General features: G+C 45.7%; 3 protein-coding genes across 8 annotated transcripts; all 3 read left to right on the top strand.

The window, feature by feature from the left end:
- The first annotated feature begins 107 nt into the window (after positions 1-107).
- LOC146222150 (RNA-binding protein 4.1-like) lies at positions 108-4,171 on the top strand. Of its 2 annotated transcripts, XM_084691011.1 has the most exons (4): positions 108-163; positions 1,076-1,506; positions 1,920-2,722; positions 2,951-4,171. In XM_084691011.1, the coding sequence occupies exons 2-3, from the start codon at positions 1,095-1,097 to the stop codon at positions 2,705-2,707; spliced, it is 1,200 nt and encodes a 399-aa protein (XP_084547137.1). In that variant the 5' UTR covers positions 108-163; positions 1,076-1,094; the 3' UTR covers positions 2,708-2,722; positions 2,951-4,171. The 2 variants fall into 2 exon arrangements, with proteins under 2 accessions (XP_084547137.1, XP_084547136.1); XM_084691010.1 differs by having other exon boundaries at positions 1,920-4,171.
- Positions 4,172-4,989: 818 nt separating this feature from the next.
- On the top strand, positions 4,990-7,812 carry rbm4.1 (RNA binding motif protein 4.1). Of its 2 annotated transcripts, XM_084691009.1 has the most exons (3): positions 4,990-5,395; positions 5,796-6,661; positions 7,040-7,812. In XM_084691009.1, the coding sequence occupies exons 1-2, from the start codon at positions 4,990-4,992 to the stop codon at positions 6,638-6,640; spliced, it is 1,251 nt and encodes a 416-aa protein (XP_084547135.1). In that variant the 3' UTR covers positions 6,641-6,661; positions 7,040-7,812. The 2 variants fall into 2 exon arrangements, with proteins under 2 accessions (XP_084547135.1, XP_084547134.1); XM_084691008.1 differs by having other exon boundaries at positions 5,796-7,812.
- A 261-nt stretch (positions 7,813-8,073) lies between these two features.
- On the top strand, positions 8,074-17,860 carry sf1 (splicing factor 1). Of its 4 annotated transcripts, none has more exons than XM_084691006.1 (13): positions 8,074-8,205; positions 8,461-8,581; positions 9,002-9,133; positions 11,069-11,144; positions 13,414-13,566; positions 13,757-13,846; positions 13,964-14,147; positions 14,328-14,443; positions 14,563-14,670; positions 14,927-15,107; positions 15,654-15,873; positions 15,994-16,158; positions 16,458-17,860. In XM_084691006.1, exons 1-13 carry the CDS (start codon positions 8,146-8,148, stop codon positions 16,787-16,789), a joined length of 1,938 nt encoding a protein of 645 aa, XP_084547132.1. In that variant the 5' UTR covers positions 8,074-8,145; the 3' UTR covers positions 16,790-17,860. The 4 variants fall into 4 exon arrangements, with proteins under 4 accessions (XP_084547132.1, XP_084547130.1, XP_084547133.1 ...); XM_084691007.1 differs by having other exon boundaries at positions 8,159-8,581; positions 16,458-16,659; positions 17,523-17,860; XM_084691005.1 differs by having other exon boundaries at positions 8,159-8,581; positions 16,458-16,733; positions 17,523-17,860.
- The last annotated feature ends 807 nt before the right edge of the window (positions 17,861-18,667 follow it).

The following is an 18,667-nucleotide window of genomic DNA, read 5'->3' as shown; positions in this document are numbered from 1 at the left end:
AGCGTCAGCGGACACACATAACTTTCAGTTTGGACACAAGAGGGCACTGTCCCTTCTTAATTTTCTACATTTTGGAGTGCGTCACACCAAACAGTGATGAACCGTCACCCGCAAGCGGCGCCATTTCACTAGTCATTCATTGGCGGCAGAATTTACTTACCAGGTAAGATGTATGGAGGAATTGTCCTGAAATATTGCTAAATGTTGTTGAAAGAGTTGGTGCCCTGGGCTGCGTATCTTGTGTAAATACATATGTTATAGTGTGTTTGATGTAACTACCAATACTAAAAAATATATATGCGCAGATTGTACTATACTGGACATCTCCTGCGAAGTTGGCTAACGTTAGCTAGCGTTAGATGGCTAGAGCTAACTCAAATAACATCTAGCTAGATAACGTAGTTAGAAGCAACCTAGCTAAACGAAGCATTGCATGTTATCCTACAATATAGCTAGCTGTATTTCTCGAAAGTCAAAAAGAGACTAAGAAGCGAGTGACATTTTAACATTTGAGCTGAATTCTCGGCCAAAGGAAAGTTCGCTAGTTAGCTAGCTACCCTTTTGCAACCTAGTGCTACTAGTATCCCCAGCCATGATTCATGACATGTGCAGCGCGGCACTACCTAGCTAGCCAGCCATACTAAATTGAAGTATTGAAGTTGCATGTACCTACAAAATGCTGCGTATTTCTGTAAGCACGTTTGATTGGAGATGCTCAGAAAATGGAATAAGGATACTAGCTATCTCTAATTACTTGACCAACTAACTTGATTGGTGTGCTAATGACCTGAACATGATCGTTGCGAGTCTGTCAAATCTAGTCAATACCGACTATTCACAACTTGGCTAAACTAAGATCAGCTGAGTTTATCTTTTCTTTAGCAAACTGAATTTGCCATCAAACCACACATTTGTCAGCTAGTATGAATATATGAAACTTTTTACCCTAGTAGTTTTATAAATAATATACTGCCGTACTGATTTGAGTGTGTTTCTGACATAATTTCTCAGCCTTTTTATAAAATCGTGGATTAATATCTTATGTATGTTTAATGTATTCCTCCTCTGCCTCCAGGAGTAATCTAGGTGTCAAGATGGTGAAAATATTTGTAGGCAATCTAGCCTCAAGCACCACAGAGGAAGAGCTGCGTAGTCTCTTCACCCAGTATGGTAAGATCTCAGAATGCGACATCCTTAAGAACTACGGTTTCGTCCACATGAGCAGTCAGACTGAGGCGGAGGAGGCTATCCGTAACCTCCACCACTATGAGCTGAACGGTGAAGCCATGAATGTGGAGATGAGCAAACGGAGGCCAAAGTCCACCACCAAACTGCATGTCAGTAACATCCCGGAAGACTGCAGCAGTGTGGACCTGAAGGCAAAGTTTGAGGAGTACGGCCCTGTGGTGGAGTGTGACATAGTGAAGGACTACGCCTTTGTGCACATGGAGTCTGTGGATGATGCTATGGAGGCCATCAGCAAACTGGACAACACAGCCTTCCAAGGTGAACTTTCGGGCGGGGGCGAATACATAAGCTGTGCTAACCGTAGATATGTTTTGGAACCGGCTTTGAGATGCATAGAAATCCCGTGACGAGTAATTGCCTCTAGCTATGTCATCTCTTGTAAAAAAGGCAATGTGTATACATTACCGGACACGGTTTTTGTCTTGGAGAGAATAATAATTGCTAATGTAAACGGCGGTGAGAGTTCTTCTCGTGGTGCGTATCTAAACAGCCGTATCTAAATAAATGACATAACGTGGGAAGGCCTCACCAACCCAGTTGATGATGCTCATGGAAACCAAATCTCTCAATCATGACCATGAGCCTCTTTTTCCTCTGTAGTCGTGTAAGAGTCAGTTGGCTTCCGTGTCAGAACCCCACCGTCTCATGCGTGTCTTCTCTCTCCTCACAAGGCAAGCTGATGAGCGTACAGCTGTCCACCAGTCGGCTTCGCACCGCCCCGGGAATGGGAGATCAAACCGGCTGCTTTGTCTGCGGAAAACAGGGGCACTGGTCCAAAGACTGCCCGAGTGGTCAGAACGGTAGCTACGGTGATGGCCTCGGAGGCGGCCCAATGAGGGGCCGCGGTCGCGGTAGGGGCTTCCCGCCGCGGGGTCCCCCGGGTTACGGCAGGGGCGGCGGCTACGGGATGCCCAGGGCTCCGCCATCTGATTACATGTTGGCTTATAGTAGAGAGGCAGGCTACCTGGGAGGGATGCCACCCCCTCCCCCTCTGGGTCGTAGGCCTAGCTACGGAGCGTCCCGTGAGTACAGTGATCCAAGGGAGCGGTACGGCAGCAGGCCAGCTAGCGCCTACCCAGAGAGGGCAGTGTACGAGCGTGAGCGATACGGCAGCGTAGACTACTATGAGAAGTACAGAGCACGGCCATACGGATCTAGCTATTTTGAGGAGCGCCGCCTCGCCTACATCCCGCCTCCCCCTCCCCCCTCTTCCTCCCTGTCAAGGCTCTCCTCCGGCCTCGACCTGTACGAGCGCCGGCCGCTGCCCCCCCCCGCGACGGCCGCCGCCGCCTCGTACTACGCGCGGGACCGCAGCCCGATCAGACGAGTCCCGGTCACCTCGGCAGGCTTCGCCTATGAGCGTTCGCGGCTCTCTCCGATGTCGGCCTCCAGAAGCTCCTCCTACGCCATCGCTCGCGCCCGGGACCCCTATGCCGAGCGGTCACGCTATGCTTACTAAAGCCACACTGCCAAGGTGAGCCAAACAGAGCTGTTAGCCATACTAATCGGTGTGTTCTTAGGTCTCTCATCGGTGTGAGCGTGTAACTGTATACCCGGTATGTGACACACAGTGGGCTGCTTATTGTCGGTTTTCGCATGTTCTTCCGCAGTGAAGAACTTGGTCTGCTCCCTCACTGCTTCTAAAGCTGAGACTCAAGACTGTGAGGCCGACTCAACAGGGAATGCTCTGCTCTTTTCCCAGGTGTTTATGCGAGTCGTTGGACTTTATTTCCCTCCATCCTCGGAGCTGCGTGGTTCCTCCCAGCCGCGTGACGTGCCGCAAAAAATAAAAAACCGTTCGTGGTTCCAACTCTGAAATGTGACTGCGTGAGACAACTTTGGGTGGAAAATGGCGTTCATCTTCCTGGCACCTGTGTGTGCCAGTGGCCTACAGATAAATTGTCTTCTCCACTAACAAATCAATCCATCTTCTCAAACATCATTTCTCTATTTTACTTTCTTTTTTTTTTTTTTTTTCTGTTATATGGGCGTTGCTATTTTGAACCTCCATTAGTGTGGTGATAATACGGTGTGATGTTTAAACTAGCTTGCTCTACAGGCTTTCCAGTAGGTGTTATCATGGGATGTCACTATTGATTTTATTTGAAACCTGTGTATTTTCTCTCCCTCACACGCTGCATCTCCTAGACGTCCTCGAACGCAGATTGTTGTAGTACATTTGTCTGAACGGGGTGGTTTTGGAGATTTGATACTAGCAACATCTTCTTGCTGTTATTTCAGTTGTACAGTTATTCATCTTGGTTATGTTATTGAGAGCCCAGTAAATGTTATTTCTGTGTTGATTTGGCCCTCTAAAACACGTTTTATATAAAAGTCTAGCAATGGCACCAAGTAAAATGTTACGGGAAATTTAGTTTTGAGCATATTTGGTGTGAGTATCCATCAGGCATCACTCTTCCTGTTTTATCATACTGCTTCTGAATTGATATAATCCCAGAACATACATTCCATCTTTTAGAACTATAATGGCATTTTAAAGGGTGATTTACAATATTACCTAAATCATTTGGTTGATTAACCATCTTGACAAGAGTTTTAAAAATGCAAGCGAAAAGAGCATTTAGTTTGTATGAGGTTCCATCGTGCATCAAAGTCAACACAAAAAGCGATTCTGAAGTGTAGTTGTCTGTTTTAAGTATCATCAGGGCCTTAAATTATCCATTTATATTCTCCCCGCCTCTTGTCAATTAGTCCATCAAAGTGCTTCGGGCCGCGTCTACTATCTTAACTCGTAACTCAGGTCTTTTACATCACCATTGAATGACAGGTTGCTTGTGTTATCAATTTTGGGGTGCCTTTGTGAGCCCAATTGGGATTTGTTGTAGTTTGTACTTCCAACACAGTCAAAGCGTGTATGTCTAATGCATTTTTATTTTTAATAAACCGAAAGTTATTTTGGTGACCTCTTTATGTGGTTTGCTTTATCCATTCTCAAAACGTTAACCGACTTGCCCTATATCGGTCAACGAAGACATGTTGATTGCATAAACACCATCCTTGTGCTGAAGGAATGTCATTCAGCAAGGTGGTTAGCTATTTGTCCGACGAACTGCTGCTACAGCACGTTAGCTGTTAGCACAAGATACACCATTGGAGTGTTCTCGGTGGCATGCGCAGCGCCATTTCATGCTGGTTTGCGATTTTGGATTACGGAGACCGTATTTGGATTACGGCGAAAGGTACAAAAGGATCGTATTGATGTATATTTATTAGCCGCCTTATGAACATAATTACATCTGCAAATATTGTCACTACGCGATTGAGATAAATCTACTACTTTGGGCTATACTTTATGCAAATCTGGCTAGCATGGGCGTGTAATCCAAACTGTCGAAAGCAATATTGCCAATGATTGAATTTAATCGCCAAATATCTATCATATCCAAGAAATCCAATAAGTGCATGTTGCTGAGCAATGGCATGTTATAGCAAAACGTGACAAATCATGTTGTCCACGCCGCGTAGACTGATTATTCTATTGTTGGCAACAAAGCTGCAATGGTTCACAAACTTGGTTTTTGTATTCTATATATAATTTGCATATTACTGAAACTGGAACAGGATACAATAAATGCAATACAAGGATCAAATCAATGAGTAGGCTATGCTATGAAATTACATAGAGAAATATGCACAGTGACTGTGTCTTCTTAATTGACTTGCTGTCACTACCCTAATGCTTAATTTCATCCTGTTTTACTGCAGTAAAGTGGGTGCACCATGGTCAAAATATTCATTGGCAACCTGTCACCGGACACCACAACAGAAGAGCTACGTTCCCTTTTCTCCCAATATGGCAAGATCTCGGAGTGTGACATCGTCAAGAACTTTGGCTTTGTCCACATGGATGACAAGGCAGAGGCAGATGAAGCCATCCGTAACCTCCACCACTATGAACTGAATGGGCAGGCTATGAACGTTGAGCTTAGCCGTGGCAAACCCAAAGCCTCCACCAAGCTACATGTAGGCAACATCGGCTGCACCAACCAAGAACTACGGGCCAGGTTTGAGGAGTACGGCCCTGTGGTGGAGTGTGACATAGTGAAGGACTACGCCTTTGTGCACATGGAGCGTGTGGAGGATGCTATGGAGGCCATCAGTAATCTGGATAACACGGCCTTCCAAGGTGAACTCTTAGGCAGAGCGTGATTTGGCCAGCTGCCCAGTGTACAGTAGGTCACACTGCTAATTGAAATAAGACATTTTGTGCACAATGACTAACAGAAGCCTTAGGTAAGTCAAGGAGGCAGGTAAGTACAATGGAGAGGGAGTGAGCAACAGTCAACCAATCACTGATGAAAGAAAAAGGACATATCCCAGTGCTCCCAGTTTACATTACCTGTAAACCCATACTGGAAACTCTTCATAGTATCATGGTTGTCAAATGCACTGTACCAACCAGGCTAAACTGTACTAGCCTTAGGATTTAAATTGACTTGAAATCACTGTAAGAAAGGATTCTACAGATTCATAGTTAATGAGCCTGTTGTATCGTGGCAAATTGTTTTGCGTCTCTCTCTTTTAAGGCAAACTGATGAGCGTGAAGCTTTCGACTAGCCGCCTGCGTACTGCGCCGGGAATGGGAGAAAGGACGGGTTGTTATCGGTGCGGGCAGGAAGGTCACTGGTCCAAAGAATGCCCGTTAGACCAAAACGGGAACTACAGAAACGGTTCAGAGTCAAACTCAGACGGATACGGTGCCCCCAGTTTCGGCGGGAGGGGGGGTCGCGGCCGGGGTCACCAAGGTTTCGCAGGCAGCTACGCTCCCGTGCACGGTTTTGCCAGGGGTTATGGCAGCGGTGGTGGTATGCCCGGGTATGCCCGGGGCGTGGGCTACGAGAGCGCTATGAGTTACGGGGTTCCACCAAGTTACAGCATGAGTGCAGCTGCTGCGGCAGAACATAGCATGGCCCGGATGTACAGCGGCGAGGCCGCGTTCGGGGGCAGCAGCTCAAACTACGGCGCGGTACCTGCATACCCGGTGCGACGGCCGTCCTACGAGGACCGGGATCCATATGGCGTGGTGGACTTCTATGAGAAGTACCGGGCTCGCCCTTATGGGGGCAGTTATTTCGAGGAGCGTCGTTCTGTCCCCTTAAGCACCCAGCTTCCCTCCTCCTCGGCCATAATGAGGGAGCGCCTGCCGCCCTCTAGCCTCGACCCATACGAGCGCCGTCCCCTTCCTCCTCCACCTGCCCCTGCGTCCTCATACTACGCACGTGACCGGAGCCCCATTCGGAGAATCCCTGCTGACGCCGAGGGCTACGGGTTCGAGCGTTCACACCTTTCCCCGGTGTCCGCCCTTCCTAGGAGCTCGGCTTACGACATCCCGCGGGATCCCTACGGCGAGCGTGCGCGCTTTGCTTACTAACTTTACTTCCACACCTGCCAGGTGAGAGCTGACTGTGGCTGTCCAAGGTTAGGGCTGTGCTCTGCTGAGTGTCATGGGGCTCAAATTTCAATTTGAACACCAAGGCCCAGTTTCACAGTCATGGATTAAGCCTAGTCCGAAAGTCCAAGAAAAATGTAATGAACATCTCTGTTGATTTCTTTTTGTCTAGGTCTAGGCTTAATCCGTGTCTTGGAAACTGGGCCCAAGTGTTTAATAACCTGGTTGGCTAGATACCATTTAGATTAAGTACTAGGCGTGGGAAATGGGGAAAAAGCTAATCTCTAGTCACATTGATAAAGTATAGCATGCCCAACAGTAGCTGTCAAATGAGACACTGTTGATGGATGACATTGTTACTTTGGTATGCTCTCTTTGCAGGTGATACTTCATCATGCGCGACAGACTCGGTTCGGTCGGCCGTCTTTTAATCCTTGCGATGCGTTTCGGCTTTGGCGCGATCGATGGACTATTTAGCATTTATGCCACTGTATGTTGCCTCACTACCTGGCATCTGTATAATGTTTCAGCTTATATTTAAGTTGCATTTTAATGTATTTCCCCACTGAATGTGCTTAGGCTTTAACACTGTTTAGTTTCAATGTGGGCCTAGCAGATGTTTCACTTTAAGGTATCAGATTCAGGCAGTGTTGCAAAACAATTTCCTGGCTCATCATGTTTGCCTTTTTAAGAGACCATATTAAATAATCACAGTTTTGGACTTAAAATTAAAATATATAAACATGATAAAATTATGAATTGCACATAGACCCACCATGGATTAACATAAACCTTTGTGTGAATCACACAATGAGTGATGTATGTGGGTAGAAACCAAGGTCTCCCAGCTTCCCATAATTATTTTCCAGAAAATCAAGAAACATAAGAAATAGAATTGTTGCAATGAATAAGACAATAAATCTCAGTCCATGCATTGTACACTCCAAAGATGGTTCTGTTAATGTAAGATTACACTATCCAAGCTATATTTTTTTGCTTTAGAAAGTGATCAAATATAACATAAATTACTCCTACAGGTTCACAACATTTATACATAGGTTCGAGTGCATTTGTACTGAACAGTTTTTGTCCTATTCAGTTGATTTAAAATGTTTCTGTACATTTGTTTAAATAAAAAATAAAATAGAACCCCTTTTCTGAGTTTTATTGTATTTAATTTCAGTGATTTCCTGTTGAAAAATGTAAAAAGTATTTTTTCACAAGCCAACTGCATATTTTAAGAGGAACAAATGGAAGTTTATTTAAAGTAATCGAAGTTTCTAGAGGAGAACTTAGGAATGAAAAGCATCAAACCTCCTTGAGAGCCCATCGCCAGTAGAGCCATGTAAAGACTACATGGCTCTGATCGCCAGATCACAGGAAAGGGATTGACAAAGGAAATATCCAATCCCGTCGTGACCTTATTTTCTGTCCAATGAAAAGCAAAGATGTAGTGAAAGGTCCAATAGCAACACTGCACATACCAGATGAACCTCCTTTGTAGTGTTCACCCTTCAGTCAAGCAGGCGCCATCTTCTAGAGTAATAGTAAGCCAACCACCGCAAGAGTTGCGACGGTTCTGTTTAGCTAATTGTCTGTAAATGTTAATAACCCGTAGTTTGGACCCGACACAATTCGACTTAACCAAATTTTGAGTACATTTTGAAATGGCTACGGGAGCAAATGCAACCCCTTTGGGGAAGCTGCACCCGAGTATTGGCGCTAAAAGAGGCTTCGATTCTGGGCCCGGTGCGGGTTTAATGCCTCCACCGGGTCCGCCTGTATCCTTTCCCCCTCTGCAGAATTTTCAACCCCCAATGCCAAACGTCTCGTTCCCGCAAGCAAACCAGTTTACAGCAGGGGCCGGTTTTCCAACTCTGGCTCCACAACCACCTCCAGTGTCTGTAATGCAGACACAGTCAGGTAAGATAGTTATTTTTTGGCTAGCTAGGAGTTAGCTTAGCTCCATGCAATGGTTAGCCTGACGAGCGAGTTAGCTAGTTTAGCTACCTATATAAAAAAAAACAACGTGGGCCATTGAGGCCTGTGAATTGGCTCGAGAATACTGTATCTCTAAATGGCTACTTGATGTAAAATTGGATCAAACAAAGTTCGGATCTTGTATAGAGTATGATCTTAGGCTAGATGATTATTAAAGTTCTAACGGAAATGGTTGTTGCCAAAGCCACCTTATTTGAGACTGATTTCCCTTGACCACCCCATCCTGCATGTAACAAAGCGAACACATTTGCCATCATAACCTAGGAACATACTGCACTCAATCAACTAAAACACTGATGTACTTGTAAGTTGCCACGCATTATGTTATTTCCCCCCCTTTAGACTTCGGTCTGAAAAAGGCCAGGAAGAGGAGTCGTTGGAGTAGTGAAACCCCCGATCAGAAGACTGTCATTCCTGGCATGCCTACAGTCATCCCTCCTGGACTGACTAGGGATCAAGAGAGAGCCTATATAGGTAATTAAATTGACATTAATATATTGATAGTTTTGGCGGTCGGTACATTGTGATAGAGAAAGTTGTCCTACAGCCACCAGCTCATATGTCCCAAGTCTGTGTGGTTCGATGGTTCTAATTTTTGCATAATGTAGTGTTCTACTGTTCCATGTTCAATGCATCATTTCACCAGTTAGAGGTCATTGGAATGAAACGCTATCATTGCACTTTCTTAGATGCATAAAAGATAAGCGCTGTCCACAATATTTTGTTTTCCCAAGCTCAATTTGTACACTCGACATTAACTGATGAAATGAAGTATTGTTATCCACTGAGTGTACTAACTTGTTGATGTGGAATGTCAATGAGGGCAATTTCTTCCAGGAGCAGTTGTACTTCTGTAGCAAATGTTTTTGTGGCAGCAGGTTTTGCATACTATTTGATATCCATTCGCACAAAAAACTATTATAAATAGCTAGTGGTGTGAGACATCTACTGCTTGCTGTGTAGTGTCTTGGGCTGAAGCAGGTACTGTCTTGCTTGTCCCTCTTTCATTCTCTGTTCCCCAGCATGTTGTCCTTGTGACATGCTCTAAATATGACTTGTGAATATGTTTTTAAGTGTGAGCAATGCTGCTTAAATGGCCAAATACATTAACACTTCAGTCAGACTTGTAACAATAGTTTGACATCTGTGATTACAACACAGTTATTATTACAGAGTTTAATCTGATAAACTCAAAGTTAATGTCAGTTTGTCTACACCAGTGAACCCTAGTTCCTGATAACTACAGTATAAAGAATGACCAGTGTGGCCAATGCCAGCTAGCAGCAGTGTTGCACCACTAAACTGCCCCTGTAGACACTTTATGTGAACGTGAAGCAGGTGAGTCCACATCTTATGACCTTGTCAATAACATCATTTGTTATTGATATATGTTCAGTCACTGTTAAGATCGGTCTTCCTTGGTATGTGAGCATTCATCTCTGCCTACCTTGTTTTGTCACATTTACCTTTTTGTTTGCTCATTGACAAGAACGTCCTGTTTAACCACGTGAGAGCTATTTAAGAAATAGCAGTGAAATTCAATTCACAGGGACTGTCTTCATCTGTGGTGTAGCTTCCAGTGGAACCAGATTTATATTTGAGTCCTTACTGAATCAATTGGGGAGTAGGGGGAATGAATTGGGAGGACACCAGGGGTGTGTTCTGTTAGTTATGAGTGATTCATTCTGTTATGAGTGATTCATTCTGTTATGAGTGATTCATTCTGTGCATGTTATGTACTTCCTTTTAATTTTTCCAATGAAATTCAATGATTGCTCAAAGTAACAGCACCCCCCATCTTTAGATGTACTGAAGTGCAGAGAGTAACACTGAAGAAACTCCTATTTTATTGGGCTTATTGGTGGACCAAGAACCAGGCATCTCCCTTAAATGCCAAAGCCATGTTCCATGACTAATTCTGTAGTGGTAAATAGTAATTTACTCAGATTTGTGAGGTTTGAAAATTTGGCTGGCATTTTATGGAGACTTGGTCTTTTGATCCAATTAAATGTTGCTACATGTAATTGAACCCTTCCACCATGACTGGGGTTCCAGATTGGCCCCTTGCCCATCCTTTAAACAAACCTCACAGAATGCTATTTTTACCTTTCGATCAAATTTGTAATGTCAATGAATTATAGATATTCTGCTACATATATTTCCCCCCCCCAGAAATGAGGAAGGGTTTTTCCATGTGTTTAGAATTACTTGCTAAAAAGTAAATTTGATCCCTCTTGTGTTTTAATGTTTACGATTCATCGGTCATCATAATCATGTTTTCCTTTGCCTCTCAAAGATAAGAGACAGTGCTCTAATTAATGCACTGTCTCCCAGTTGATGCTTAATTGTGGTAACCACATTTCTCTCCATCCCTCTTGTTTTTTTCTTTCCTAACCTGAATTCTTCCAGTCCAACTGCAGATCGAAGACCTGACTCGTAAACTGCGTACAGGAGACCTGGGAATCCCTGTTAACCCTGAGGACAGGTCGGGAAAAGTTTTAAACCCACGAACAGTAACATTTTTCTACCTTCTTGACGTTTCTTATGAAGCCATATGTTGGTGTTTGGTTGATCAAGAGTATCTCAGAAGATGCTCCACTTAGAAGTTTCCAGGTTCTAGGTTAAATACTTGTTAGCTTTGTTCGTTAGTACAACACAACTTGTTTAGTATGAAATTAGCTAGTTTTAAAGACAAGTTTATTTTAAGGTGGCTGTGTTGGTTAAGTTATTCTGATTTCTTCACTTATGTGGAGGTGATCTGAGATTGCGCTTCTTTGGCTTCTATTTTAATCTGACTCATTTTTAATCAAACACTTTTTATAGATGCATTGTCGAATGACAGACTAAATCATTCTTTGCAATAATTATAGCTACTCTGTCATAAGACAATGCCTAACTGAATATTATTCAAATTTATATTAATAATATTATTTTTAGGTAATTAAGTAAAATGTGTAAAAGGCTTGAGTCAAATGATTTTGATTTCTGTCAATGTAGGATCGAATGTGATGTTCAAATAATTTAACAATTGTTTCAGTCTCCTACATTCATTGATGGAATTCAAATAAGCATTGAACCCAACCTTTTTGTATGATGTTGGGTGTAAATGTGGGGTGTGTGGTGAGGACTTGAAACTGTTTATTATGCATCTTGAATGACACTTTCATTCAGGCCTAAAAGTTTTTCAAAGTTTTCAGATGCGTTACTCTTTGTCGTAGTTAATAGAGAGGACTTAATCATTTTAATAATAAGACTACATATCTTATTGGTTAGTTCTAACCTACATATTGTCGCAGTAGATGTTTATATATAATAACTTCTATGGAAGCTATCTATAGAAATACCGTACTTTTTGCCATAACTTGATGACTAGGTCCTGATGTGTTGCCGCCTTCCTGCCACATCTGTTCCTTTCAAATGATCCAACCACTCATAGGATCCATCAAAAAAAACATGTCCAATTAACGATTAACAGTTGGATGTTTTTCCATTGGTCATTAATGGTTTTCCCATTATGAGTCCAACCAACCGGGTTTCACAGTATCCCAGGCAGACTGTTGGACCCTGGAGGAGAACTCATGGTCTTTCCAGAATCACCTCACTGGCTCCCATGTCCTAGTCAGAATAAGCATCTATTCCTGCAGGAAACGTCAATGTTCTCGCTGAGAGTGTGAATATATCTCTTTGTTGGCCACAGTCCCTGTCGTTTGTACATGATATAGGTTCTCATAATCTTTAATCAGACATTTCCACAGCGACAACATAAGGCTCATTCCAGGTCTTTTAATAAAGCCACCGCCCACTGTAACGTGAGCCCAATGAGGTGGGGTTTCAGGATGTCACCGTTGGAAGGTTCAAGCAGTAACAAAAAACAAACCAAAAAAAAAGGCAAAAAAAAGCAAACAGGAAGCTTTCCTTAATTTTTTTTTCTAATCTTCCTCTCCTCTGAATTGTCCATGAAGCCAGGCACAAATGTCGCTCTCTGTGGGGAGCACAGGAAAAGGTTAACATCTAATCATGATTCCTTTTCTCTAACCCAAATTACCCCTCGTCACCCTAACCTTTTTCAAACACAGAGCCTCCTTATCGCAGCAAAGCAGGTTTTCGGCATCCCAGGGACAAGTTCGGATCCCTCTCCACGTCAACTCCAAACATGGCACCGACTCCCAAAGCAAACCGTTCTTTTTAGGAGTGCGCCCCCCCCCCCCCCCCACGCCACCTGTTTTCATAGGCCTTCGTCCTGTATGTAGGTTTAGCTACGCTATATTTTTGACAGTTTGGCTTTTAACCATGGTGTCTGCCCAGAAGTATATTCATCCCCTTCCATATTCCTTATCCCCCTCCGCCCATACAGGGGTGGCACCTTAACTTAATTTGGCTTCAGTGTTATTTTATGTGGGCCTCAACGCCCCCTGGTCAGCTTCTCAGGTGCTACTGTCTGAAGAAGCAGATGGAATGACTATTCAGAACGCCTTGAGCATGTCACATACTCCACAACGAGACTAGACCTTTTCATCCCCCTCCCACACTAGCGACCAACTGCTTACCGTAACCCATGTTTTTCTTGCTTCTCCTACCCGTCATGGAGAAGTGGCTCTGGGACACGATCAGGTGTTCCTCAGTCGAGTGTTCATTCTGAGGCATAGCGAGACGTAGGGAATCTGTGGATGCTTGGAAGTGTTGTGGTTCCAGCAGCTTCACCTGGAGATTGAGCGTTTTCTGCTTGTCTGTCCCCTCCCCGTCCCCCTGCGCAGGTCTCCCTCCCCGGAGCCCATCTACAACAGCGAGGGCAAGAGGCTGAACACACGGGAGTACCGCACGCGCAAGAAGCTGGAGGAGGAGCGCCACTCGCTCATCACAGAGATGGTGGGACTCAACCCTGAGTTCAAGCCCCCAGCAGACTACAAGTATGGGAAGCCTTAAAACACTGGATGTCCTGTTTGCTTAGATCTTCTTTTTTTTTCTTTTTCTTCTTCTTCTTCGTCTCCCCTTTGGAATATATACATTACAGTTGAGTTAAATGTGTTAGCAAATTTGTGTTGTTACTATGGAAATAGGCTACTCAGGACATAAATGACCATTGTCTTCCTCCTCCAGACCCCCGGCCACCAGGGTCAACGACAAGGTGATGATCCCACAGGACGAGTACCCAGAGATCAACTTTGTTGGCCTTTTGATCGGGCCGCGGTGAGTAGACATGAGCATTATGCTACCGTCTGGTGTAGCCATGATCTGGGACTCGACTTGAGCGAATGGTGCCTTCTGAGTCCTTCCTGACCGGGTCTGTTTTTCTCCACCTGGCAGTGGTAACACCCTGAAGAACATAGAGAAGGAGTGCTGTGCCAAGATCATGATCCGTGGCAAGGGCTCCGTGAAGGAGGGCAAGGTGGGCCGCAAGGACGGCCAGATGCTGCCTGGAGAAGACGAGCCCCTGCACGCCCTGGTCACCGCCAACACCATGGACAACGTCAAGAAGGCCGTGGAGCAGGTCAGGGTGCACCCAACCTGCAGCTACCTCAGCCCCCACCTCCACCCCCCAAACACAGCACCAGAGCAACCACCTCACCACGCCGTCTCCTCCAGGATTTAACTGGATGTATAATATGCCTGTCTGGGAGGGATTCTACCTTGATGTGAAAGGAGGCTAACGGTGTGGTTTGTTGTGTAGATCCGTAACATCTTGAAGCAGGGTATCGAGACCCCTGAGGACCAGAACGACCTGCGGAAGATGCAGCTGAGGGAGCTGGCCAGACTCAACGGCACCCTGAGAGAGGACGACAACAGGTCAGCCATGATCCAACCATAACCCTGAGAGGATGGGATCCGGCCAGTCAGGAAAAGCTCTCACTGCAGTTTAGATTCCATGGCTCACTTATGTTTTTTTGGGGCTCTTTGCCCCCCAGGATTCTGCGTCCGTGGCAGAGCTCGGAGCCCCGCAGCATCACCAACACCACCCTCTGTACCAAGTGTGGTGGAGCGGGACACATCTCCTCTGACTGCAAGTTCACCAGGTAAGTCGGACGATTTCAAGGCTCCGGCTGCTTGTGTTCCGTTACTCTTGAGTCAGACCCGCTTTTTAACAAAGGAAACGGCGACGGTCGTCTCGCACTAAAACTGAGGTTTGCATGAAAGGAATCAGGATTTGAACGACCACTTCTAAGATTAGGGAGAGTCAAGCTGCTAATCCCAAATCCTCACTGAATGTTTTGTGCTTTCTTCCTTTCGGTGCGTCCAGTCCGTAGTTAACCTCCATGCTTCTTCCCCCAGTTCCTTTTCCGCCCAGAGGACAGGCGAGCCGCCCCAGTCGGCCCAGGACAAGGCCCGGATGGACAAGGAGTACCTGTCCCTCATGGCGGAGCTGGGCGAGGCCCCCGTGCCCTCCTCCGGTGGGGGACACTCCAACAACCACGGCCCCCGGGGCTCAGGGCCCAACAACAACCAATCTTCGGTCAGTTCTACCATCAACACACACACAGGGTTAGGGTTAACTGGGTTAGGCCTGGCTCCTGTTGCACTAAGGTCATAGGTCGTCTCGCAGACGTTACTTAGTTCTATATATAGATATATATGTAGATATAGATATATGAAACGCAAGGCAGCTTAAGACAGTAGGAACTTACAGCACATGAGTTAAGATATTATCATGTTTCCATTCAAGGTTAAGGCTAAGGTTATGTTTAAACTTGACTACCTCATGCTGTGCCCGAGAAGGAACATTTTCTATGGAAACTATATTTGTACTTGTTTACTCCATTGTATCCAAGTCACTCTAACCTATCCACTTCACTTATTAGAACAACTACTCACTAAAATGGAATGGATTAATGATCCGAGCTTGTATTAATACAACTTCTTAGTCAAACCTTTTTGACAGTCTCTTCGTTTTACCACTGTCATAATTTCCCCTTGGACATCATCATAACACACGCACACGGTGTATTTGAAATATTCAGGGATGTAGTAGGTGTCTTATCTGTCTGTGGTCTTTCAACAGAGCCGACCTCCCTGGATGAACTCTGGCCCGTCGTCGGACAGAAACTTCCACAACATGCACGGCGGGCACGGTGGCCACGGAGGGCACCACAACTATCCGCCCCCCATGCCCAACATGGGAGGCCCCCCCATGTCCCACAACCCCAACGGAATGCCCCCTCCCTGGATGCAGCCCCCTCCTCCGCCCATGGGACAGGGAGGACCGCACGGACATCACATGGGTACGAGTCCACTGCCAATATGAACACGTCTGTCGCATCGTTAACTTGGCAAAGGTTATGTTCCTGACATGCGGTAGGTGAGGTAGACCAACCTAAACGTCTTCTCTGGGTTTCTTATAGGTCTGCTGCCTCCTCCAATGAGCATGATGCCCCCCCCTCCTCCTCCTCCCAACAACCAGCCACCACCCCCACCTTCAGGCCCCCTGCCGCCATGGCAACAGCAGGCCCCCCCGCCGCCTCCGACCAGCAGCATGGCCACCAGTGCACCTCTGCCATGGCAACAGAGTAAGAACACGGTGCACTCTTGTTTGTTTGTCCGTGGAGCTCAGACACACAGCCACTGTTCTCAGTCTAGGGAAAAGCAGGTCAAGACAAGTGGCACCAAGAGCCTTGGGAGAAGGGCTCCCACAAGTGTGATGTTTTTGTATGCTGCTAGGTTTGATCTATTTTGATGCAGACTGATGAGACGGGAGGCCCTGCAGGAAATAGGCCTGGGCCGTAATCTGATGTCGCTTCCTGTCATCTCTCTGTCATTACAATTGACGAGTTTCATGTGTGCCCCTAACCGTGCTGTCTGTCCACAGATACCACCACCACCTCCAGTCCTGGTTCTGGGAACCTGCCGCCCTGGCAGCAGCCCCAGCAGCCCTCTGCCTCTGCGCCTCAGCCCCCTCCACCCATGGGCACCCCGGCCATGGTGCCTCCTCCGCCAGGCGTTCAGCCCCCTCTCCCCCCCGGCGCCCCGCCTCCTCCTCCACCCCCGCCTCCCGGCTCCGCCGGCATGATGTACGCCCCGCCTCCACCCCCTCCGCCCATGGACCCTTCCAACTTTGTAACCATGATGGGGATGGGTGTCCCAGGTATGCCCCCATTTGGCATGCCCCCGGCACCGCCCCCTCCACCTCCCCAAAATTAATCGATCACAGCCCCCCTGGTCCCCAGCCAACCGCAGAGCAGTGTCCCAGCAGATGTGGTTCAGCCCAGAGCTTCTCAAGCACACAGTGATCACCCTGTTCTACCTACTGTAGTGCTCCCCAGACAGAGAGCTCCCTTCTACACAGAAAATGACAACCTGGGCTTTACACTCTCTTACAGTGTCGGTAAATGTGCTGCAGAAAGCGAGATGATGTGGTTGAATTGTAAATTTGTTTAACTTAACTTTCTTTTTTTTTCTGTTTTTAGCGTTGGATTTTGTGTCTTTAAACCCCCTGTGCTTAAAGTATGGTATGCATATATTTGGCAGGGCACCGTCATGGTTTATCCTCTACTTTTACTTCTCATTCTGCAAATGACACAAAAAGACACGCTCAGTTTTTTGGCTCGACTATACATTTCTCTTCATGAATTGATTTTCAAGTACAAACTTTATAATTGCGACTGATCAATTTAAAATGTTACCCCCCCCCCCCCTTCCCAATTACTTCATGGCCAGTTGTCAGGCATGCCGTTCCAGATAGGTCTCGTGAAACTTCACTGTACAATGCACCTGCTTTGGTTTCACTCAGATGGATATTTTTGTAACTGAACCAAATGAAGTGATGTTTCCAGCTCTCACAATCTGTTGTTTTGTTACGCTGGCGTTTCTTTTCAGCTGCATTGCATCTATAACTCAGCTGTCCTTAGCTACATATGCTAATCCTTTTACCCAGATTTCCATGATGCCGCAGGGGCCGGTGTATAACTTGCTGCTGGTATTGGACGTTGCCTGGACTACCTACACCTCGATATTCTCTGTACATCCTCCTCTCTCTTCTGTGGCAGTGTGCAGTGTTCTGATTTCTTCAGCACCATCACTATCCCTGTTTGGTCCCTTTAGTTGCTTGAGTTAATGAGAAGAAAAAAAAAACAAGAAACAATGTAACATTATACAATTGTATTTTTACTCTATTTTTGGAATTGGTTTGTCAGCCTTATGTTGTGTTGGGACTAGCCTGAATGAATAGAATTTGAATTGTTGCTCGAATGTTATTAAATTGATCATCTTTAATGATTTGGTTGTCTGTTTTCTTCTAAGATCTAACATCACATGTAGAAACAGTTGGAACTTTACCGCTGCTCTCCGGCTACTGTCATTAACAGAACTCCTGTCTAAATATCAATGACTTTGGCAGTTATACAACGTAGCCATACGTAGTTACCCAGGGTCACATTCCTTAAGGGACGTAGCCTACAGTGGGCCTGATATGCGGAGAGGGACAGTCATTGACATCTAGACTGTAAGGGACAGATGACAGGAAATAGACAGGCTGCGTTACAATACCCACACTGTAATACTATTTAGTGTGCCAGAAATGTATCAGAATTCAGCAGTATGTAAGCAAGCTTGTCTCGGTATTCCTCCCCACAAAGGATTGATTAGAACAGCAGTAGGACCGCAGAGACAACGGTACCGAACCGTTGCGAACCGGTCTGCGTCAGTTCAAGGCGCGGTTACATAACGATGTCCTACAAGAAATGTTGTGCATAAGCAACAGTGGGTTACGCACTTTGTAAGGGCAGCTGCATTATGCGATTCCGCATGATGCTATGTAGACAAAGCTGAACCCAAAGAAAATACCGAGGTGCGACTTTTGAGCTGTGGCAGAATCATGGAGGTCTGATGTCAGCGCTCCTTGCAAATAAAAATGGCAATGTACAAACCACAACGGTTGTTTATTTGTCAAAATCTGAAATATTCTCGCGAGTGCAGATGTGACTTTACTGTGCCCGTCTGTTCTCTGTTGTTTAATTGTTTTATTCAAAGACAGAAGTCGTAGGCTAACGTGTGAAAAAGAGACGAAAAAGTTGATATTGT

Source organism: Hypomesus nipponensis, chromosome 25 (genome assembly GCF_054491055.1).
Source record: "Hypomesus nipponensis isolate SF chromosome 25, ASM5449105v1, whole genome shotgun sequence".
In the NCBI taxonomy this organism is placed as follows: Eukaryota; Metazoa; Chordata; class Actinopteri; order Osmeriformes; family Osmeridae; genus Hypomesus; species Hypomesus nipponensis.
Note: the sequence above shows the minus strand (reverse complement) of the source record. Positions and strands in the feature narration are given on the sequence as shown.